The sequence below is a fragment of the Natrix helvetica genome (genome assembly GCF_964273705.1).
Source record: "Natrix helvetica genome assembly, chromosome: 1".
In the NCBI taxonomy this organism is placed as follows: Eukaryota; Metazoa; Chordata; class Lepidosauria; order Squamata; family Natricidae; genus Natrix; species Natrix helvetica.
Genome location: NC_138548.1, coordinates 277,475,848 through 277,500,422, shown reverse-complemented (window position 1 = coordinate 277,500,422; position 24,575 = coordinate 277,475,848). Strand labels below are relative to the sequence as shown.

Genomic DNA, 24,575 nt, shown 5'->3' with positions numbered 1-24,575 from the left:
ATCTGAGTAAGTTGCTGGATTCTAGATTACTGTTTAACTCTGAATCAAATAGTTAACCAAGAATGATCTGTATCAGATTTAAAGTTAAGTATGTCATAAGATGTGAATAAATTCAAATCCAATCCCAACTTTATCTATATTTAACAGAGCCAACTAATTCTCAATTTGAAAAATTCCAGATTGCTTTTTATGAAGGAAAACAATATTTTCCTTCATAAAATTCTTCATTATTATCAAAGCCTCAATTAATTTCATTCCTATTTGGCTAACATATAAAACTGAGTAAGAGGGATCAAATGATGATAACTTAAAAATTAGGAGCTTTGGCATTTCTACAATTCTTCACCGCAAGAGGATTTTTGTTTTGTTTTCTTTTTAAAAATACCAATTTGTTCTTTAGAGAAAAAGCAGAATTTTTTTTGTTCTTAGTACTGAGATGTATTCAAGAATTTTTAACCATAAATTCTTTGAGGCATTAATAAGAGGTACGAGAGGGATGGGCCAATGTTTCTGACTACATAGCATGAATTAGGAAAAATGTAAATATTTTAATTGTCGTCTTCTCTTATTTCACTACTCTAATACCTTCTAACCACAAAATAAAACTTGGCTGAAGAATTACATGATTTAACGGGGAGGAAAAGATAAATGCCAATGTTCAGTTTTTTTCGGGGGGGGGGTGTTAATATTTCTGGAAGAAGGAAACCTTCTGTTGAATTTGTATGTATTAGAGTACGGTAGTCTAATATTCTTAATGGGTTCAGAAGAAAATAACATCATAATTAGAAAAAATAAATGAGTATTCCAGGATTATTGAGATCTAAGTTTGAAAACATTTAAGACCATGGTACTGCAGAAGCTAAGGAGCTTTGCATAAAAGAAATATTACTTAAAGTCCTATTTAAGAAAAAAATATTAATATGACCTATAAATAGTATTTGCTGGACAGATTACATAGAATAATATAAAAATAAAATCCAAATTTGTCCGTAATTAATATCTTCCCTACATGCTAGTGAAGGCCTAGCTACATTGCCAAGAAACCCTGGTTTGATCAGGATTAACAAGTTTTAAAATTTATACAGCAAGCAATTGTTCCCTTGCCAGAAGTTAGTTAATTACCCATAAAGTTTATCCCTACCCCTCTGTTGAGAGAGGGCTGTTCAATGTTGTCATAGATGGTCTCTTTAACCCTTGCTTTCAAACCAGCGGTCCTGTCTGTTCAAAATGTGGACTTTGCTGTCTTCGAAAGAGAGGTCTTTGTCTTTTAAATGTGGATGGTCTGCTGAATCTTGTCCTGATGGGTTTGTTCTCCTATGTTGTGCCATGAGTTTAAGAAGTGGTTGTTTTGTTTCCCCAATGTACAGATCTGCACATGTCTCACTGCATTGTACTTCATATACCACATTGTGCAGCTCTGTACATTGGCGAAACAAAACAACCACTTCAAATTGATTCAAAATTCAAATTGAACAGCCCTCTCTCAACAGAGGGAAAGAAATATGACATCATCTATCTCCAGTCTACACTATGGTACTTTCAGCAGTTCCAGAATGCTCCGCACCTATTTGCACTACTCAAGTGATTGGGAGGACATAGATAAACCTCCAAATAGCCTCTACGACTATCTAAAAGAATGCAAATAACCAGCTGTCTGCAAGGAATATAAATCCTTCCATTCCCCACCATCCAGTCAGAGCTGAAAAAGCTTCTTGGATGAGAAGAGAAAGGTCTTCAAAGAAAAAACAAGAAAGTTCAGTTGCCTCTTGAAAAAGCATCTTCAGGACAACCATGAACTGGATGACTGAGAACCTCCATAGATATGATGATGGATGATAGTACCCAGCACTTCATGTAGATATTTTAAGCTGGAGCCAAGAGAGCACCAAACCCTGCAGAAAACCACGAAGTAGGGGTCAAGGATAGGATGTCTCACTATGATCAATTGGAACCAGTTCAAAGGAAGAGAAGAGCCAGCACAATATATTGCCACTCACCTCCAATTACTTCAGCTGATCTAGAAAGTCACTATGGTCAATAGCATTGCAGGCTGCCAAGGGATCAAGAAAAGCCAGGTGCATTACTCTACATCCAGCTTACTCCAAGGGTTGCACAAAAGGGTGACATGTGCTGTCTCTGCCCCACATTTAGGTTAGTATCACATCGTACAATTTCTAATATATAAATATACACATGGATATGTTCTATGTTATATTTATTGGCTTAAAATGAGCCTTTAATTCTATTCCAAGGGACAGATTCTGATGGAAGCTATCCCTCATATTTATTGATCACAGGAAATTTTATTTATATAACAACTTGTTCCAATAAATATGAATAAGCTTACACTATGCAGTGCAGTCATGTCATGATTTATCATTTTTAAAGTATACATCATCCAAGGATCAGATTGCAATACAAACAAACAACGTGTCTTCAGAGTCAGTACAGAAGTAGAAATATTACATCTCTGCTGCGGTACATTACCAACTTCACTTAACGCAATGGCTTAAAGATAAATTGGGAGAGGTCCATTCAAAATTAGGATGTTGTGTACCTCACTTGATGGTAATGGTGGTGAAATAGCAAAGCACTGCTAGCAACATTTTTATGATTTATTCCTCAGATATGAATATAATATCCAATTTCATAGAGATTTGGGGGAAAGTAATCCATGCAAAAATTAAAAGCAACATAAGTCGGATTTGTTTAACAACTGCTTCATACAATGACTGTTTGCAATTATGCTAGTGATGAAAAAATAACTCTGCACCAATCCTCACATTTATATCTATAAAGCAAAGAAATACTGAAGATCATACAGTGAAATGGTGTAGTTGCCATTTCACTTTAGTGGCCTCTTTGATTAACAGCCAATTTACCAGTCCCAATTATGGTTACATATTAAAATATTCCAAACCTCTACTTTTTATAGCATTATATTACTGTTTTCTGATATTTAATATTTGGGGGCTACTTTTGTGAACCAATAAACGGTTATAGCAGCAAATTTAACAACTTGTGGCACAATAGATTCTTGAGTCCACACTTCTAATTAATATTTATCTATTGGATATTGATTATGTCAAAAATCTATTGTTTTTCTATTCGTTTCCGACCTCTGATCATAATAAAAAGGTAAAGGTTCCCCTTGCATATATGTGCTAGTCGTTCCTGACTCTAGGGGGTGGTGCTCATCTCCATTTCAAAGCCGAAGAGCCAGCGCTGTCTGAAGACGTCTCCGTGGTCATGTGGCCAGCATGACTAAACACCAAAGGTGCACGGAACTCTATTACCTTCCCACCAAAAGTGGTTCCTATTTTTCTACTTGCATTTTTACATGCTTTCGAACTGCTAGGTTGGCAGAAGCTGGGACAAGTGATGGGAGCTCCCTTAATGTTACGTGGGATTTGAACCACCAAACTGCCGACCTTTCTGATCGACAAGCTCAGTGTCTTAGCCACTGAGCCACCGCGTCCCTTTCCTGATCATAATAAAACACCTCAATTTCATGATTTCATGTTTCCATTGGATGAGAATTCCCAGGTCTTCTGCAGTCTTCCAAATCTGGTATGCCCAGAATTACAACCTTTAAAATTCCCAACAAAAACAGGAAATTTCAGTCACAGCACTTTCAAAATTAATCTCGTTATGGAAGGCAGATATAATAAGGCAATGGTGAAAATACTATCCAAATTATTTAAGCAATGACTAAAAAAAAGCAAAATTATTATATTGCTTTTTTTAGAAGCAGAGAATGGGAAGTACACAAGTCTTCCTAAACTTAGTATTTTTTTCATCTGAACACCTCAGAGCATTCAGTAGATTTTCCTCCCAGTCTGTAAAAATTAAAATTTGTGTGCCTTGTGAAACATACCAGAAAAGCAAAAGAGAATATAAGGAAAGATTAAGCATCCCTATGCCTGCTTCTTTATTTAAATCAGATACCCAAATTTAAAATTCACATACCAACGATAAGATTCTTCATAATAAAAATACTAGAAGGATCATCTTGTGACAGACATTTAAAAAGGATTAGTGAGATTTTCACATCTGCAGCTGGAAGTAATTTGCTAATAAATTTAATTACGGTGCAAATCTCATATCTCAAATCTCATACAATAAAATGATTATAAACTAGCAGCCCAAGTTATGAATTTATGTCCCATCCATTTCAATTGAAAACTTAAGCACATAACTGTATATAAATCTGTCCACTGGAAATCCATGAAACTAAATATGTTTAAACACCTACTGGATTGTGCCCAAAATAATTATAGAAATATAAACATAACACAGAAAAGACTAACAATCTCTGTTGAATACAGATTTATATTGCAATCTATGTAGGCAGAATGAGTGCAGATATTGGGCTTCTGCCTTAAGATATTATTGCACCAGCCTTAATAAAGTCTTTAAATTAAAAAAAAAGTAAGGCTGAGTACATGTAAACTAACTCCAAATAATACATACCTGCCCACTGTTAATTTGACTAACTGTGGATGAACAGATTTATTTATGGTATTTTAATGCCACTCAACTTCAAAGAAGACCAAGCTAATTTGGCATTTTTCATTTACCATATGAATGTTTATAGGTTATTAAGTAATATACAAGCAGATATTGGTTGAAGCATCTAACAGTTTAATAAGGTGAAGCACATAGCCTGTGAAGAATTTATTCACATGCATAAACCTGAAGTTTAAAAACCTTTTCAAAATATAGAAGTTTTTCTGCAATCTGACCATTACCACCACTACCATTATCAGCATTGCTGATTTAGTCTGATAAAGGAACTAGTAACTTACTTCACAGATAGTAACTACAGTAAAAGAAGCTATTGTTTCACACATCTCGTGCCATCACATTGTCATTTTAAAAGGATTTTTTTCAACTCACACAAAAGGAAAAAACAACCAAAAGTGACAAGGATTACTTGAAATTGACTTTTACCAACCAAAGGAATGGAATGGGAAAGAATAGAATAGAATAGAATAGAATAGAATAGAATAGAATAGAATAGAATAGAATAGAACAGAACAGAACAGAACAGAACAGAATACTTTATTGGCCAAGTGTGACTGGACATACAAGGAATCTGTCTTTAGTCCATAAGCTCTCGGTGTATATAAAAGATAAAAGTGATAAATCATGATCATAGTCATCATAAATACATTTATCATGAATCATAAGAGACTTAGTGATTGTCATAGAATACTACACATTAGCCTGTGAAGCTCAGTATTACATCTACTGTCTGACACTGATGTACAATCTGCGGTTCTCGAGATGTGTTAAAAGTTCATTCTCTGTAATCAATATACCCAATTGTGCATTAAAATACAATTGTATATATTCCTACTCTGTGATTTCCTTCTGTTTAAGAGATACAAGAAATAAAATTTAGTATTCCTCTACATGGTATGAGCAATATTCTGTCAATGAGCTACATATGTTTTCTTTAAATATCCCTATCTTTCCTTGCTATAATGCAAACAGCATATGCATTACTAAATTGTCAGCACTAATGGATCAATAAAATCTTCTCCATTTAAACTATTTCCTCATTAATTCCATGGTAAAAACTTGTGAGATTAACTTTTCAGTTAAAGTTACTTGCAAAAACAAAAGGTGTTCCTTGAGCCTCGTTGTTTGCTTGTAGATGTTTCATTTTCCAATTAGGTAACATCATCAATCAGTGCTATTGTGTGAACAGTTTGTTTACATATAACAGCGATGGCGAACCTTTTTTGGCTCGCATGCCACAAGTGGGGGGAGCGCAGGGGGGTCATGTGCGGCCGTGCTGCACCCATAATGCAATGTGTGACCCCCCCCAGTGCGCATGCGCGCACAACAGACGCTCCCCCCCATTTTTACATGCTTTTTTCGCCCTCCCCAGGCTTCCACCCTCCTGCTGCCATTGCTGCCACCTCTGCCAGCTCACCAAGCCTCTGGACGGTCCCTGAAGTCTTCAGCACACTTAAAACGACCCTCCGAGCAAACCGGAAGTAATATCTGGTTTGCTCAGAGTCGTTTTAAGCGTTCCGAAGGCATCAGGGAAGCCTCCGGATGGTCCCTGAAGCCTCTGGAGGGCCTCCGGGGGGCGGGGGGGGGCTCTTTTTGCCCTCCCCAGGCTCCTATAAAGCCTCTGGAGCCTGGGGAGGGTGAAAAATGGCTTTTAAAATGGTGAACTCAACTGGCCAGGGCACATGCACGCTGGCTAGCTGACAAGGCAGTGCCTTGCGTGCCCTGACAAATGGCTCCGCGTGCCACCTGTGGCACGCCTGCCATAGGTTCGCCATCACTGACATATAGTAACTTGCCCTGCCACTTTTTGGTGGAAGTGTATTTTTCTCCTTGGTAATATTCCTTGATTAGGCTATTGTTTTCTGATTGACTGATTGAAAATTGATTGCCTGGTGTTAATCCCTGCTTGTCATTGTGTTGGCTGTTGGAGAGGAGAAGTCACATTTAACAAAAAAAAAAGTTACACTTTCTCTATTCTGTGAAATATTTCAATAAACGACACCTATGGTTATGAAAATAAAAGAGTTTTAAATTTACCTGATAGATGTCTGATAAACTGCTGCTCCCAGAATCACTGGCAATGCTGCAACCAGACTGACTTGAAGGGACATGTGTCACCTGCGGATGTTGATTATCTGTGAGATGCATCTTGGTAAGGTCTGCTGGAAGCTGGAAAGAGAGGGAAAGGGGGGGCAGTATTAAATAGAGTTGCAAATTCAACCAATTAATATTCTCTCTGGAAATAATTTGACAGTATTTTTTTTAAAAAAATAGGTAAACAACTTATCCTCCTTCAAAGTAGAAAGTATCTTTTCACTGAGAATCATCAAGTGAAAGTAGAATTGCAATTGAATCTGAGTGAATGCAAAACACCTTACTAAATGGAGAAGTTCACTTTCTCATTCACTCATACCTGTTCTTTTGTCTTGTCTTTTTTTTTTAAGTTTGCTAAGACTTGTGACTCTTTCCAAAATTGATACTTGACACAAATTAATTTGCAAACTACTTTTTGAAAATAAGGAGATGATGAAACAGTATAAGACGCACGTTTTTCCCCAAAAACTTTTGCCCTCCCTAGCCCCCAGGAGCACTTTGCGAACTTCCCAAAGCCTCTGTATGTCCTTTTTTGCAAAGGGCGGCAGGGTTTTGGTAGGCCAAAAATGCTGTATTCAGTGTATAAGAAGCACCCAGATTTTCACCCTCTTTTTTGGGGGGGGGGGGGAGGTGCGTCTTATACTCTGAAAAATACGGTAAACTCTGACAAACTGTATTTCTCTCAATGGTTACCACAAAAATATTTAATTATTATTTCATTTTATGCATTTCATTTATATGTATACAATATATACATTTGTATAGTTTATATGTATTAATATTAAAAGCTTGAATGTTTTAATATTGATAAATTTTACATGTACAGATTAAATTTTATTTTAGTTTTATTTTCACTATTTGCTTTTATTTTGAGCTTTATCCAGATAATGTGAACTGACTATGCCCCATTGTCTACTGCAAAGTAGATTGATTAGAGTATTAGACAAATAGTTTCAATCAGCTCCCAAATACTGATGTTTAATATATTTATGTCTACAGAACGGATGTTACAAATGGACCTCTAGAACTTGATATGAAAATGACCCTTAGAAGCTTCAGCCTCAGTTTTAAATAATTGCTAATACAAATCCTTAAATGTGTTGGCAGTATAATTTGATACTGAAATTCTTAAATAATTGCTTAGAATAAAAATTGTTTATAGGAACTGTTGATTCTAGCTTATATAAGTAAAAAAGTCATAGATTTTAAAAATAAATTTACAAATGTGATCATTACTACAATAATGGTTTACTTGTTATATTTAAAAAAACAGAAATGTAATACACGTTGGGTAGAAAGATATTTAGGAGTGCATTAGTCACAACAAGCACCAAGTTGCTTTTTGTTGGACTACTTATCTCACTTAAAGTATTGTATGTATTGAGATATTTCATTTGCTTTAATCTATTCAGTAGACAAAATGGATGTTGAATTCAATAGCTCTTCAACCCTCTTGGCTACAATTCGAAGTAACAGAAGCTGTAATTCAACATCCTCTATAATCACAGATTCCAGTACACACACACACACACACACACACACACAGCTGCTTAAGCAAAAATTATTTTCAAAAGATCGTTCCCAGAAAATACATCATCATTTGAAGTCAAGCCAAAATGTGGAATCATCTTGAAAATGCTCCTTTGCAAACCATTTTGCTTTCTAAAAGCAAAATTTATGAAAGTTTGCAATTGTACTCTCATTTTCACAGCAGCCTAATAGCATATTGTCATATATATCAGTAAAATATCCAACTATGAGGTGGAAGATAGCAAAGTAGTAGACAGTTTCTGCTTTTTAGAATTAACGTTCAAGAGTAAAGGAACAGTTAAGAAGCCATAGATTAGCATTTGGTAGAGCCTTGGAAAAAAATATTCAGATACCATGGAAGTGTCTATACCTACAAAAATCAGAATGGTGGAAACGATGTTCCTTCTGACCCAAGTGAAAGTTGGTCTTTTAAAAAGCAGTATAGGAAGAGTATTAATGCTGTTCAAGTGTTGTAGAAGACTCTTGAGAATACCATGGATGCCAACAAATATATGGATAATTAAACAAAATATATTTCTAACCAGAAGTCTAACACAAATTGTCTTATTTTGAGCACATTATGTGAAGGCCTAGCTATCTGGAGGAGATTCTAATGCTGGCAAATGTGGAAGGAAGAAAACATTACATCATCAGTAGACCTGAAAAGCCAAGTTAGGGACAAACTGTCATGAAAAAAATCTATCTTTATGGTCTCTAAAAATTGATAACGATTTGATGGCACATAATCAAAATTATTAAAACCATTATTATATCCTTAAGACAATATATACAGGAGAGGTCATCTCAATTTTGAAATACTATATTTCCCATATTTCTATATAACATTAAAATATCTGGTTCAGATATAGAGTGTTCTGCATGATTGCTATTAAAATTTGCATTTTAAGATATGCATTAGTGCCTCTACCTGAAATTAGATAGTAAAAAACTTCTATTCCAGTGAAAAGATTTCAAATGCGTTCTTTTTTAACTTTTTTTAAAAAAGAAAATTGAGTTCAGACCAAAAATCTCTAAAACAGTATTTTCCAGAATGCTTCTGCTAAGGAACAACAGATGCTAATTAGTGAAATTGTTCCAAGGACATTAGGAAGTTTCCAAATTTGGATAGTAAAAGTAAAATCAGTTTCCAACAGATTGGGCAGAATGTCAGCCTGCTTAAAATAACAAGCAAGCAAGCTGGGGGTTGGAAGGTGATCATTTCCCTGACTGAGAATTGGATTGCAGACCTGTCATCAGATTACTATCTGATATGCATTGATATGACTGCTTTAGGGAACCACAGTCAAGTCTCAACCATAATACCTCGTACAACATCCTAATTATTCTCTTTAAATGTACCTAAATACCAAATACTAGCTCATATAATTATTGTGGGAAATCATGCAGGATGCAGGAACAAATGAGTTAATAATTCTAGCGCAGTGAAAGTTACTACACATATCTTAGCATTAAGTAAACATATGATGGTCCATCAAAACTGTTTTTACAATAGTTCACAATGTAAAAATAAAAATAACTTAATATTAGTTAAGACCATTAGCATCTAAAACTATACACCCAACTGTAGATGTGTTTGTTTTGAAAGTTAGACTCCTGGTTATTTTAATGAGATAAATGCCTCTTACATCTGAGAGGGAATAACATTTTAATTAGATATTTAGGAGTAACAACTCCTTCTAGAAGATTTTTAGGTTAAAATTCCTGAATTCTGCCACAAAATTGATACTACTTTTAAATTATCCATTTACTTTACAAATATTTTATTTCCTGCTGTTCTAGTATCTCATCCCAATGTAAATTTCAGTCTCTATTTTCTATATTTATTTTACATATGCTGAACTACCTGCATAATGAACTATACTTACACTTAAGATAGACATGACACCAATCATTTTTTTTAAATGCAAGAGATTTGCCCCTCCAGGCCAGATCATTACCTGATTTTAAAATTCTTCTTATAAGTATTCTTCTGACATAGTGTTATTTGTTCAATTGCCTGAAAAAGTTTCTTTCATATGTATACCCCATTCCCTCCCTTCCAGTGGTATGGATCTATATATAAAAACGCAAAAACACTCACACAGGAATCACAAAATCTCCGGAACTGTAAAGCCTACAAACTTGAAATTTGGCACGAATGTTCCTCTTGGCTTCTAGGTGCTCGGCAACAAAGGATTTTTCAAAATGACCATCAGAGCATTGGTATTTTTTATATTATTATTAACATGCTCTGATGCTAAGGAGTTAAGACATTCTACTAGCCCTCCCAACCTGAAAACTTGGACGTAGGCATGGCTAGCGTGTAACTCATCCGGCCTGCTGGCTGGGAGTTTGGAGAGGAGCCTGAGGGAGAGAAGGTGATAAGATAGATGGGGCTTCTGTGGGGCAAGCCTGAGGGAGAGAAGGTGATATGATAGGTGGGGCTTCTGTGGGCAAACCTGAGGGAGAAAAGGTGAAAAGAGAGGTGGGGTTTCTGTGAGGCAAACCTGAGGGAGAGAAGGTGATAGGAGAGGAAAAGAGGCTTCTGTGGGGCAAGCCTGAGGGAGAGAAGGGGATAGGATAGGGGAGGGTTCTATGGAACAAGGCTGAGGGAGAGAAGGGGATAGGATACAGGAGGCTTCTGTGAGGCAAGGCTGAGGGAAAGAAGGGGAGAGGAGAGGTCGATGGTAACAACTCATTAATTTTCAAGCTGTGTCAATTTATCAAGCCCGATCACATAGTTTCGTAGCAGAGCACGGGTATTCAGCTAGTTATTAATATATTGCACTTCATTGTAATTATTTCAGGAACTTTCTCACTTTTTTCAAAGAAGAATACTAATTACATAACATAATCTAACTAGTAGTCAATTTCAAGTTGCCGTTATCTCTCTTATCTTGGAAAGACCCTTCAGAATTTGTCCTTACTGGCAGAGATGTCTCCCTTACTAGAAATGTGCAAGGGACCTTTTCTGTTTCTCTGGCACTGTGCCCCCAGTTGTTTTTTTAAAAATCAATACAGTGAATGTTTCATCATAACTGTTAAATTATTTTAGTAGCTAGTTTAGTGTTAACTTTCATTTCTGATTTCATTTTTGATGCTATCATTTTTAAAATTTTGTTAACCAACTTGACTACTCAATAAGATTTAAAGCCACAGTGTAAATCAAACAAGTAAGTATTTGCTTTTCTTAGATTGTAGGACATATATAATGGATATCCCACTTCAGTTAGATTTTATTGCTATATGTCACATTGTCCAAAAACTATTTTTCCTTCACTTTTCTGCATTCCTCAATGCAAGAAATAAATTTTGAGATGGCTGCCAGCTGCTTGATTGTCTCAAGATCATCCATCCTTCTTTGTACCACAGCTAACTTATGTTTTGTAGACATCAGGCATCTTTAAACTTTTTATATCTTTTAAAGTAGATTTATTCACCTCTTTTTATGAAACATGTGATAACATGAAAACAATTAATTGCTCCAAGGCTTTATCTTTATCTTCCATTCATACACTTTCTCATTGCAAATATCACAGTGGATCAGTCAACAGTGACTTTAAATTTAAGGGTCTCGAATGAACTCACCAAGTGAATTTGGGTTTTGCTTCAGATCTATATGGGGAATATCTGAAAGGATTATTATGAAATTCTTAAAAAGAGATGTACAAGCAAGAATTTTCACATTTCAGAAATACATTAACTATAAAATATTTCCTTTTCTAACCAAATGGTGCTTATACAATCAGATTTGTTTTGTATTAAATAAAATATTAATCTACATTCTATTTCATCCAAAGTATAAAATTATCTAGAAAATAGTAGGAATATACAATTGGATTATATAATATAAGTTGCTTAGCAACCACACATTCAGTGTCAATTTGAAATTTTCATAGCGCTGAACAAGTGGCACTTACAACCAGTCCTTGAAGTCTGGCCTTCACACCACACCTGCAGTCATGTCACTGCAATCTGGGCGCTTAGCAATCTGCTTGCACATAAAAGAGATGCAGCACTCCAGTCATGTGGTTGCCATTTGTAACTTGCCCTGCCAACTTCCCACAAAAAAGTCAATAGGATAGCCAGCTGGGAAAGTCGCTAGTCACTCCAGTAAGTCTTTCCTGCCTAGCAGAAGACACCCCCAATCTTGCCACACCTCATTGGTTACCCATGCACCTCCCTCCCCCAGCAGCAATACCCCCCAGGCCTGAAATTGCATGCACCATTCCACCTACCCATGTGCCTGCCCCATACAGCAGCAGTCATCCCTGGGCTCATTGCTCACAAATGCCATTGTACCCACCTGCATACCCTGCTTCACCATTCCTGAGCCAAAAAGTGATGTGCACCACTACAACCAACCTTGCCCTACCAGGCAGCAGCCATTTATCTGCCTGTTAGTCTGCTTGCAAGCTGCCTGGGACTTCCAACTTCCTCCCAGTTTCCCCACTGACTTCACTTGTTGGAAGCCAGTGGTTGTGAGGAGATCCTAGCTTAATGTCTGATTCTCACTTAATGATAGAAACAACTACTGCTGGGATTGCCATTGCTAAGCAATAAAGGTCATGTGATATCAGACTTTATGACTGCATTGCTTAGCAGCTGAATAATTATGTTAAAAGTCAAAATCCATGTCCACTCTATGTAACTTAATGGGCTACAAAAAGCAGAATGATTCACTATATGCTTTGTGAAACAACCTTTAAAACAATCATGTAGGCAAATAATGGCTTCTCCCACTTAGCTAAGCTAGTTAATGTTGACAAAATATGGAATCTGCTGTGCAAGATCTACATCTGCCATCATGACTATAAAAACTATAAACCGCATACTAGTACAGTAGGCCAAATATAAGTATGTATATAGACTATGATACTTGGAATGTAAATTTCTAAACGGTGTCCTCCAAATGCCTACAAATTTATTTGGTGTGATCAGTTTATTTATTGATCACACCAAAAAAACTAGAGGTAAGTCAGTGGTAAGAAAAAAAAATATCTCTAAAGTAAATAGCATGCTGAAAACCTACAAGACATCATCTATACTCAAATTCTGATGCTATAGTAGATGCACACAAGAAACCATATTATTATATTTTTATCCTACATTTTTCATATATAGTACAGAGTCCCAGATAATTAGAGCTTCTATATTTTTTCATATATAATTCAAATATCAGATACTTACAATTAAGTGCAAATATACCATCCTTTATCTGCATAAGTGAATTACTGCAAACTATTTTAATTCCTGTACAATGAGTTCAGAATGACTACATTTTCCATGTGCATTATACCTGGTTATAATTCCCACATATTACTAACCTGAAAGTTAATCACTTAGTATGTTGAATTAGTTTAGGGAAAACAAATGATACAATGGAGAAACCCACCTTATTATTATAGTGGAACCATTTGCCATTACTGCATCTAACAGATTGTTTCTCCCATACAGAGCATCAGGCTAATCTTATTTGGAATCATAAACTAGATTGGAAAACTGAAGAAAACATTTGAAAGTCAGGGTCAAACTACTTCATACTGCTGCCAAGAAAAGATGCAGATACTTTTGTGAAGTCACCTGTTTGTGGAGATTTTATTTTTTACATCTGTAAATTTTTAAAATCTATAAAACACGTGTGATGATTTAAAATCAGAAAAGAATTGTTTAGTGTTATTGTTTCTTTTACATAATCTAGGAAAAATGGAATTGCATATTCCACCTTCTGAATACATTATTTTTTTATATAAGTAATAGGATTTGCAATTCCCACATTTAAGTTTACACCTGAATGCTACCTACATGGAAAGATTATGCTTTCCCAATTGAACTGTTAGAAGTGGTCTTGAGAATTCAAAGATTTTTTTTTACATTGAAGTATCTCAACATACATAGCTGAGTCTACTGTATCTTGTGCAGCTTCAGATTTCATAGTAACCATGACAACCATGGAGCTATTTAAATTATACTGTGCACAATCTATGTGGCAATATAGAGAGTGAAGATGGTTTTCAATATTGAATGAAAGAGTAAGAGATTTCTGATTAAAGGATGTAGAAACATAAGTGAATTTACTCAATTTTTGCTTGTAGTAGCAATATTAGTTTCTAATATTCTAGCCAAAATATGGAACAATACACATAATTTATTAAGAAACACATTTCAAGTATCAGTATGGCATTGGGGAGTACATATACTAATGACAGAAAAATGACTAGTTATACTTCAGACCAAATTACGTGTGCAAGTGGGTAGGTGAAAGAGGGAGAGAAGAGGGGACTATCAACTTATCTGCAACTTGTAAAATTCAACTGTATACATGGAAAAAAATTTTTTACTATAGGCTGTTCTTGGACTACAACTATTTTGTTCAGCAACAATAGTGGTTGAAGTTACAATAGTGGTACTTACAATCAGAGTTTCGGCTGTCCCGGCACCCCATAGTCCTGGGTGCAAGCCCTATGACACTTATAAACAACACATAAGCACTGCTTGACCAAGATCTGCAGTATTACCAAGGACCTTGTACATCCTCTCCATGACCAGTTTTCATTATTGCCTTTTCGGAGGAGGCTTCGTGGTATCCAAAGCAGAACAACTAGATTGTATAATAGTTTTGTACCTTATCCTATCAACCTAGTTAACTCTCAAGACTCTTTTTCTGCTATGTATTCAAAATTGTGTGTGAGAGAGAGGGAGGGAGGGAGGGAGGGAGGGACGGAAAGAGAGATTTGTATAACTTGGCATTTTTGAATGCTGCTGCTATTATTATATTATCTTCTTTAGAATGGTGATCTTGGGTGGTGGGTGGTGTCCTTCCTTCGAGAGCGGTGCATCAGAATTTCATTTTAATCTGTGCTATTGTATAATACAGGAAAATGACAATAAATGTTATTTTAATGTATGATTACATGATCAACATTTGAAATTTTTCCTTCCAGTTACCACAGAAAGTCAATGGGCAAACTGATAGGGAAGTACGCAAGTTGCTGGAATGAGTCTATCCCACTCATGTACTTTCCACCAGCTTTTCTGCATTTACAGCACACCTGACACTCACACACTACAAGACATTCTCCCAACCATTGCCATGTCTTCCTTACACCATTGCATGCTATCCTCAACCCATGATGCACTTCTCGCACATAACCTCGTACTCTTGTAAACTCCCTTCAATCCATACTTCTTTGACCTCATACACCCCCCCTTCCCAACATGTGCCATACCTCCCATACACCTTCTGATCCTCCCCTGCACCCCACCCACCCCCAAAATCCCTCTCCATCACCAGAAGCCATTTGGCTGCCTGCTAGGCTGAGACTTGTAATTTTCCATTGACTTTGGTTGTGGAAAGCTAGTAGAAAGTTGCCTCACCTAATGACTGTGAGATCCGGTTAACAATGGCAACCAGGACTGTAAGTGAAGTGAAGCGATCTCACTTTACAACTAGATTGCTAAGTAATGGAAATTGTGGTCCCAATTGCTGTCATAAGCCAAGGTCTACCTGTATAGCATAATAAAAAGAAATAGAATACCCAGAAGAACTCAAAAGGTTATTTTTTTAAAAAATCACTTTGAAATTTCTTAAAAGCTTTTTTAAATCCCCCTGTATTTGAAGGATGGCAGCACAGAGATGTATCAGATGAAATTCAGAAAAATGCATCTATGTGGATCAACATTTAAAGCATCCTTTAAAAATGTACATGCTTTTTTCATTTCACATTTCAGACAGCTGTCAACCAATTCAGATTTTAATTCACTGCTTACCCTTTAGGATTTCTACCCACGGTCAACATAAAACATGGTAAAAAATTTGCCCACATTTGCTGCTGTTCAAAATTATTTCTTATAGTCTATGCAGAAAAAAATAATTTAAAAATCTTCTTTTCAAACACCTCCCATCTCTGAAATCATATCATAGAAGTCATTGCTTCTTAAATCCTATCTGGCATTTCCTCTTTTATCTTTCAGAGATACGTTAAAAACCTGGTATTTTCCAAAGCCCTTGGCTTCTTAACCAGGGTAAGGATGAGAAGTCTTTCCTTTTAACTGATACGTATGTATAATTTCAATTACACGAATATAGTTATATATAATGTGAATGTACACATTACATAATTTAAATCTGGTTTTAATTATTCTTGTTAGTCTCTCAAATGTTTTAGCAGAAAAGTGGGGTAATAATTACTTCCAAAAAATATGTCAGCATCTAAGTGCAACTCTGAAGTTTGACTCCAATGTCCATCATCTGAAATATTATAATTTTCAATGAAAATTAAATTAAACCTCAAACTACTGACAGTATATAAAGTATTTTGCGGGATTTCCTTTCTCCATAAAAATGTCTTCCAATATCTTTAATACCGATTATGATTAATAAAGAGAAGACTACAATATATAGAGTGAACAAAGACGATATTGCTACACTTTTTAGCAATTTAGATTTTAGAGTTCTGAGAATCAATGAAAGGTCTTTCTATATTCCTTGTACAAATAGTCTTATCTTTATCTTAGTCTTCTGGAACCAGATTTTGCTTCCACTGTAGGAATAGTGCTGAAAATCACTTTGATATAAAGGATTTTGCTGTATCAGTATTCCTACTGATATACTTGGGAACCAGACAACACATACTGTACATAAGAATGCAATGTTTAATGTATTTTATATCATGTATGTATACTTTATAATTTGAAGATCACGCCTAGGGATGCTTTTTCCTTCTATACATTGTTTTAATAAATAAAGATGTCTGGGCTATAATTAAATAATTCCTCACACACCATGTAATTATGTCCAAATTTATATGAATGCCTGCAAAATATAAGTGTGATCAACTGGCACAATTAGCCTAATCTGCATGATACGTCTGTAATATATCCACAGCTGTGCCATAGGCTCTATTATATACTTTGTGACATTCAGTGTTTCTATGGTAGATCTGAATTCAAAAATATTTAATAATCTTTACTTTCAAAATTATGTCTTACAAGCTTACAAGTAAATAACATAATACAATCAAGTTGCCAAAGAATTTTTGATAGGCTGAAATACTGTGCCAAAGCCAACAAAATAGAATATGAGCTAACAGTTTGATATACTGTAGCAGCTAAAAAAAATAATGACTTAAATTCCATTGAAACATTTTTTTAGTTTAATTCAATCACCATGTCACTTTAGAATACTACTTCTAGTCTGGACATCTTGTGTTAAATTAGTTACAATGTTACAAATTAAAGCATACCCAAATAAGGTGGACTACAGTTTAGTGACAGAACCCATGTTTTGTTTACCAACTTAATTGCTTGATAAAAAGTGAAAATTCTTATTTCAAACCTAGACAGATTATGTCAATAAGAATTAACAGCTTTTGATTAAATGACCCAAACATCTGATTCAGTGTATGGCTGCTTCCTTTATGTCTAACAGGATGAGTGATGAGTCTACCAAATCTAATGAGTAATTGTTGAAAGTATTTTTTGAAGAAAATTAAGAGGAAATTTGAGTGTAGATGGTAGATGATGGAATTGAGTCCCGATTATTCCACCAGACAACTAAATTCAATGGGTGAAATATTTTTAAAGTTTCCTAATTACAAGAACTATTTTACAGTGGAATAGACTATTTTAGGAGACACTTTACAGTGTGTGAATTACTGACGGAAGAGTTTACAACATGAGAAAGATTTATGTCGTTCAATAAAGAGTTTCAGACAAGAATTTCCAGATAAAAGATACTATTTAGACTGATTAGGCAGGGAACTGAGTAGACTTGATATCAAAAGAAACTATAATACGTAACAGTTCTGAAATTTCAACAAAGAGTTTTTGATTTGGGTATATATATATTTACTTTCCTATCAGATGGCATATGTGCCGATAACACTGGCACATAATTATATTCAGTCCAATGCTTCACGATTGTGTGATTCTATCAACAGTTTTTAAATTATACAACAAAGAGGAAAACTAACAGCCTTATTTTAATTCAATCCTAAATATAGCAATAGCAATCCATTTGTTCTTTTACATTTTCACATAATTTTTAGGAAAGGAAAAATATACTTATTTAGCATTCATAATAAAGATTTATGCAGATTATATATAGCATGATAACATATTTGTAGGAAAGACAACTCTAATTACAGTCATTGCAAAGCTATTTGTAGAAAAAATATTTAGAATTTCATGAAGAATTTCATGAGCACAAATAGTAATTGCTCATTCAAAATGTGTAAGAAAACATTCATATACTGTTCACTGTAACCTACAATGAATTAAAATACTTGATATATACATGTATAATTTTATTTCCATTGTTCATTTCCAAAATGTGTACTTTTATATCTTATATGCAACATTAATTATTTTGGGTGAATTACAAGGGTGCTTATCTGTAAGGTTCTGTATTTCCTCTATTAGTTTTAACATTATTTCAGACTCCATATAGTAGATTTTTCATCTTGTCATTGATATTTTTAAGCAATTATATTACAATTGCTAAACTTTAACAATGTTTCTGTTTTAGAATTATAATTCATTCAAGTGCTCTTCTATAATTTGCAGTAATGCAAAAGATATTATATATCCCATACGGACTCTGGGTTGTGAAATATTAAGGAAAGGGATGAAAAAGTGTAACTGTCATTCATCAGATAATATTTATAAGGTGACTAACTGATTAGTAATTTCCATACCTATTTGTAACACAACAAAAATTTTGAAGGATCAAATACCTTGAAATAAAGAAGGGGGGAGACGTATTTATAGATAAACTACTTAGCTCTTTAGAAACTTCAGGATTGATTCCTACATAAAACTTCCTAAGATGCAAATCAATCATCAATTATCTAAATGGACATCTAAAATGTATTGCTCAGTTGGCAAGTAAATCAAGAATTCTTAAGTTACTATCTTAATTATAACCCTTCAATGAAATATAAATTAAAAATTTTATGACTCCTTGATTTCTACAACAAAATAATAAAATATATTTTATAGAAATATAGAAGCATAATCTATGGAAAATAAAGTTTTATTCAAACTTATACAGGAGCTGTACTGATTTATATCAGCAATGTTTACAAACCACCAGGAGCACCCACTTCCAGAAGTTATTAATTATGGAGAATGTTAGGCAAAAACTGAGTTGAAACTGGGGAGACACACAGGCAAAGGAGCGTGACCAGAAGATTGAGAGACTTAGTCTCCGGACAGAGAAGCAGAGTTAATCCTTTCCTTGGATTCTCTACTCAGCACACTGGAGAAAGTTATCTTTCATACTCAAATGAGCTATGGTGGCACAGTGGTTAGAGTGCAGTACTGCAGGCTACTTCTGCTGACTGCCAGCTGCCTGCAATTTGGCAGTTCAAATCTCACCCGGCTCAAGGTTGACTCAGCCTTCCAACCTTCCAAGGTGGGTAAAATGTGGACCCAAATTGTTGGGTGCAAGATGCTGACTCTGTAAACTTCTTGTAAAACACTGTAAAGAGGTATATAAGTCTAAGAGCTAGTGCTAGTGCTAAATATAACTCTATAGATGGCAAAACACAATATTACAGATATGCTCCCTAATGTAATTATGTGAGCTATCATGGAGGATATTTCTCATGCTCTGCTGCTATAATTAGACTTTTTTTTTAAAAAAGAACTTTCTCATATTGAACATCCTTTTCAATTCTACCATCCCAAGAGACATATATATGAGTAGCATAAAGACATACATAATATTCACAAGAGTAAAAAAATTACTATAACAGTTTTCCCCTAAAATATATGGAACATTAAAATAATTAAGCTAATCAATTTTAAGAACATTTTCAAGGGGAAAAAAAGATAAGATAATTCCAGTTATGGTAAAAAGAGTAAAATATATGACAACATAAAAGCATCTATGCTTTTCCACAGATATTCCATCTGTTTTTAGTTTTAGTCTTATAGAACAATAGTTAAGCACTGAAACTAACACAAAACAATGCACAGAAAATCAAACACAAATATTTTCAATTAGTAGGCACAATGTTTTAGGATAAAGGTATGAATTTTATAAACGATCAGAAGTGAAGTTCCCAATTTATGATCTCTGGACACAAATTCAACTTTTACTATACAAATTAATAGGTAGTTATTAGTCTGAATTCCACATTGTGACAATTTCAAAAACTTACAACTAATATTTTACAACTATACAAACGCTTACAAAAATTATGACCTACAATCTTCAAATCATAACAGAAGCATTACTCTGCCCTCAGTTTTTCTACATACAAACACATTAATACTGACAAGAGTTCAGCAACATTTTAATTGGGAGTAACTAAAATAAGTATTTGCCAATGAACTAAAAGAGCTATTTTTAAAATTGTTTCTTAGTGTTAGAAACTTTGGTGGGGATTTCTCCTGTTATTAAAATCTTCTTATTAATATTCAGTGTTCATCATGAGATTATGAATGTCCTTATTCTGCAACAGTAGCACACAATTTTTTTCAGGCTACATATTGAATGGTGTTTGTGGGCCAGCATCACTAGTCAGGTCTGATTAGTTTCAAGAGACAGATTTGAAAGCTTGAAGGATAAAAATGAACACTAAAGCACAGGAGACAGTGTTTGGGGAAATCATCCCCCCTTTCCTGTTAACAGTCCAGTATTTTTTAAAGAAAGAGCTCGTATCTATTGATCTATTTTTTTTTCATGAATATACCAGTTGTGCCAAATAATAAATATAATAATGTATTCACCTTGGTTTGCAACAACTAAAGACTCAATCAGAATCCTGTTGGTTGCCAGGGTGTCTTTTCTTTTGATTTACTTTTTAAAAAGATTTTATGAGCAAGGAGCAGCTGACTGGGAATCTACATAATAATAGACACACATATTATTTAGATCTTTGTAGGTGAGGCTATTCCCTAGTAAACCATATCGTGTTTCCTCGAAAATAAGACAGGATCTTATTTTCTTTTGACCACCGACACTGCCTTATTTTCAGGGAGGCCTTTTTATTTTTGAGATGCAGGAGGCAGCAAGCGTGGTCACCTCATGGCTGCTGCTATGTTGCAATATTTTCAGAGAAGGGCTTATTTTAGTGCATGCGCTCAAAAGCCTGCTTGGGCTTATTATCCAGGGAGGTTTTATTTACAGGGAAACAGGGTATGATTTTCCCAAAAGAAAATGGAACACAACACCACTGAAATTGAATTATGTATAAATAGCTGGGATGTTATCTAAATTAGATAACAACCACCTCCAACTACCTTTGATGCCACTTCTCTCTTTTGAATGAGCTCTGCTAGTCTGAACTGACACTGCCCCCCCCTTTTGATTGTCTCCCCAACCAAGAAGTTCAACAGAAAAGCTGTTGTGATTCACATCTGTACCATGGAGCATAAAGAAGCAATAGACAATCTAGGGCCACTGCAGGAGGCTTGTCATGTGAAAAGTAAACCACTTGTTTATTGTATCTCTAGCAGTCGTTAAAACTGAGTGCTTGCCAAGGTTTTATGATCAGTTGAGAAAGAGCGTTGGTCCTTACCTGAACGCTTATTTTCGGTGGTAAAGGTGGGAGGGACTACGCGTGGGTTTGATACAGCCTGATTGGTCCAAAGACTGAGGGATTTTTTTTTAAGTGTCCTCCTTTCCCTCCTGGCCCCCAGTTCCCGAGGTTGCATGGAAGAGCTGATATTCATATGTAAGGAAATAACCGTGGAAAACAATACACAGAACACAACAGCAATAGCAATAAATCATAAGTAACGACCCCCCCGACCCCTCCATACTTTGGGCGGGAAAGTAGTCCCTCCCACCTTTACCACCGAAAATAAGCGTTCAGGTAAGGACCAACGCTCTTTTTCCGGTGGTTTCGGTGGGAGGGACTACGCGTGGGACATACCCAAGCTACGTCCCAGGGTGGGAAGAACTCAACGTGGAAGGGGGGGGTCGCCACTTGTTGGAGCACTCTATGGCCGAAGGCCGCATCCCCTGAGGCGAAATGATCGAGGCGATAGTGCCTGACAAAGGGAGAGGGAGAGGCCCAGGTGGCCGCCCTACAAATATCCTCCAGTGGAGCCCTAGTCGCCCAGGCGGCAGTGGTGGCCGCGCTCCTAGTAGAGTGTGCCGTTATACCCTGAGGGGGTGTCAGGTGTGAGGCCTGGTATGCTTCCGAAATCGCCTGCCGGACCCACCTGCCAATGGTGGCAGAGGATACCCTAGCCCCCAGGGTCCCTGGTAGGAAGGACAGAAATAAGGCTTCCGACCGTCTAAAAGAGGAGGTGCGCCTGAGATAAATGCGTAGAGCCCTCCTGACATCCAAACGATGCCAACTGACCTCCCTCTCGTGGACAGGAGCCGGACAAAAATTAGGTAATATGATCTCTTGAGATCGATGGAACACGGAATTGACCTTTGGCAGGAAGACCGGGTCCAGTCTGAGGACGACCCTATCTTGGTGAAACTGACACAAGTCCTCCTTGGATGACAAGGCGCCCAGTTCGGAAATGCGTCTGGCCGAAGTAACGGCCACTAGAAAAACTACCTTTAAGGTAAGGAATCTGAGATGTACTGTCCTCAGGGGCTCGAAGGGGGCCCCAGTCATTGCCCTAAGGACTAGCGCCAAGTCCCAGGTGGGGAACCTATGTACCGGGGGGGACATAGATTAGCTGCGCCCTTGAGGAACCTTTTTACCAACGCTGACTGAGTCAGAGAACCCGTCCCCACCCCCGAAAGAATGGAAGACAGGGCCGCTGTCTGCCTCTTTAACGTATTGTGGGACAGCCCGCGATCTAGCCCGTGTTGTAGGAATTCCAGGACCTCCGCAACCGAGGCCGAGGTCGGGTCAATGTTAAACCTCCCACACCAGGTAGCAAAGGTCGACCACGTTGAGTTGTAAATACGCGTGGTCGAGGGGCGTCTAGAAGCCTCGATGGTAGATATTACTTTGGCTGAAAGATTAACGCCCCTTAGGAGGCTCCGCTCAATAGCCAAGCGGTCAGCTGGAGCCACTTGGGCTCCGGATGGCAAAGAACCCCTTGGAATAAGGTTACCTCCCCCTGTGGAATCCGCCAATGGGGAGCTACGGACAGTTGGATAAGGTCCGCGAACCACGGGCGTCTTGGCCAAAACGGAGCTATCAGAATGACTAGGGCCTTCTCTAAAACAATTTTCCTCAGGGTGCCCTGAATCAAGGGAATGGGGGGAAAGGCATAAAGGAGGCCGGGAGGCCACGGGCACCGCAGAGCGTCCGTGTTCTCCGCATGTCGAGCCGGGAAGCGGGAAAAGAAGCGTGGGAGCTGAGCGTTGCTCGGACTGGCAAAAAGGTCCACCAGAGGAGTCCCGAATCGGTGGCATATCTTGTGAAATATGGTCGGGTCGAGCTGCCACTCGCCGTGATCCACGGTCGCTCGACTCAGCCAGTCCGCCTGGTGGTTGGCAATGACCGAGATGTGTTCTGAGATGATCGAGGCCAGATTCTTCTCCGCCCACCTGCCCAGTTTTCGAGCCTCCAGCCATAGACTTTTGGAGTGTGTCCCCCCTTGACGATTTATGTGCGCTTTCGCTGCCACATTGTCCGTCAAGAGAAGGACGTGACGGTTGTGAATATGGTCCCGGAAATGAAGAAGGGCCAGGCGAGCCGCCTTGAGTTCCAGCCAATTGATGTTGTGGCACAGGCGGATTTGGACCAACGTCCCTGTGCCAGGCTGGACTCCATCACCGCCCCCCAGCCGAACAGGCTCGCGTCTGTTGTTATGGTGACTCTGTCCGGTTCCCAGAACTCGGCCCCGCGATTCAAGGTTGGTTTCAACCACCACTTCAGAGACCACCGGAGATCCGGCGGAATCCGAATGGGCCGCGGAGAGTTGCTGAGCAATTGTCTCTGGAATGGGATTAGAGTCCACTGCAGCGTTCTGGAATGGAGGCGGGCCCATGGAACGATTCCGATGCAGGATACCATCTTGCCTAACAGTTGTGCCAGGGTCAAGATGGAAACGAACCGTCTTGAGTGAACGAGGCGGGCGAGTTTCTGAAGGCTTGAAAGCCGGTCTGGAGAGAGTCGGACCAGACCCGCCCTTGAGTCTATTACTGTGCCTAAGTGAAGTATGGTCGTTGAAGGAGACAGGTGGCTCTTGGGAAAGTTTATGGAAAAACCTAGGTCTTGAAGGAATTGAATGGTGACCTGAACATCCCTCGCTGCTTGAGACTGGGACTGGGCGAGGACGAGAACGTCGTCGAGGTAGCAATGGAGTCTCACCGGTCTCGAGCGAAGGTGAGCCGCCATTGCCGCCAGGACCTTCGTGAAGGTACGGGGAGCTGATGCTAACCCGAAGGGGAGGGCCCTGTACTGGAAGTGCTGCTCCCCGTGAGGGAATCGGAGAAATTTTCGATGGGATGGCCGAATTGGGATATGTAAGTATGCTTCGGTTAAATCTATGGA

The 24,575-nt window shown here is 37.4% G+C and overlaps 2 protein-coding genes across 6 annotated transcripts in view; both read right to left on the bottom strand.

The window, feature by feature from the left end:
• The window catches only part of FNIP1 (folliculin interacting protein 1), a 543,489-nt gene that overhangs the window by 279,934 nt on the left and 238,980 nt on the right, over positions 1-24,575 (bottom strand). The gene's annotated exons all lie outside the window — the stretch shown is intronic.
• RAPGEF6 (Rap guanine nucleotide exchange factor 6) overlaps positions 1-24,575 on the bottom strand; it is a 168,077-nt gene that overhangs the window by 56,677 nt on the left and 86,825 nt on the right. For all 5 annotated transcript variants that reach the window (XM_081936498.1, XM_081936495.1, XM_081936494.1 and 2 more), the window contains exon 7: positions 6,565-6,696. In XM_081936498.1, coding sequence (XP_081792624.1) covers positions 6,565-6,696 — 132 coding nt within the window. The remainder of the gene's footprint in view (positions 1-6,564; positions 6,697-24,575) is intronic.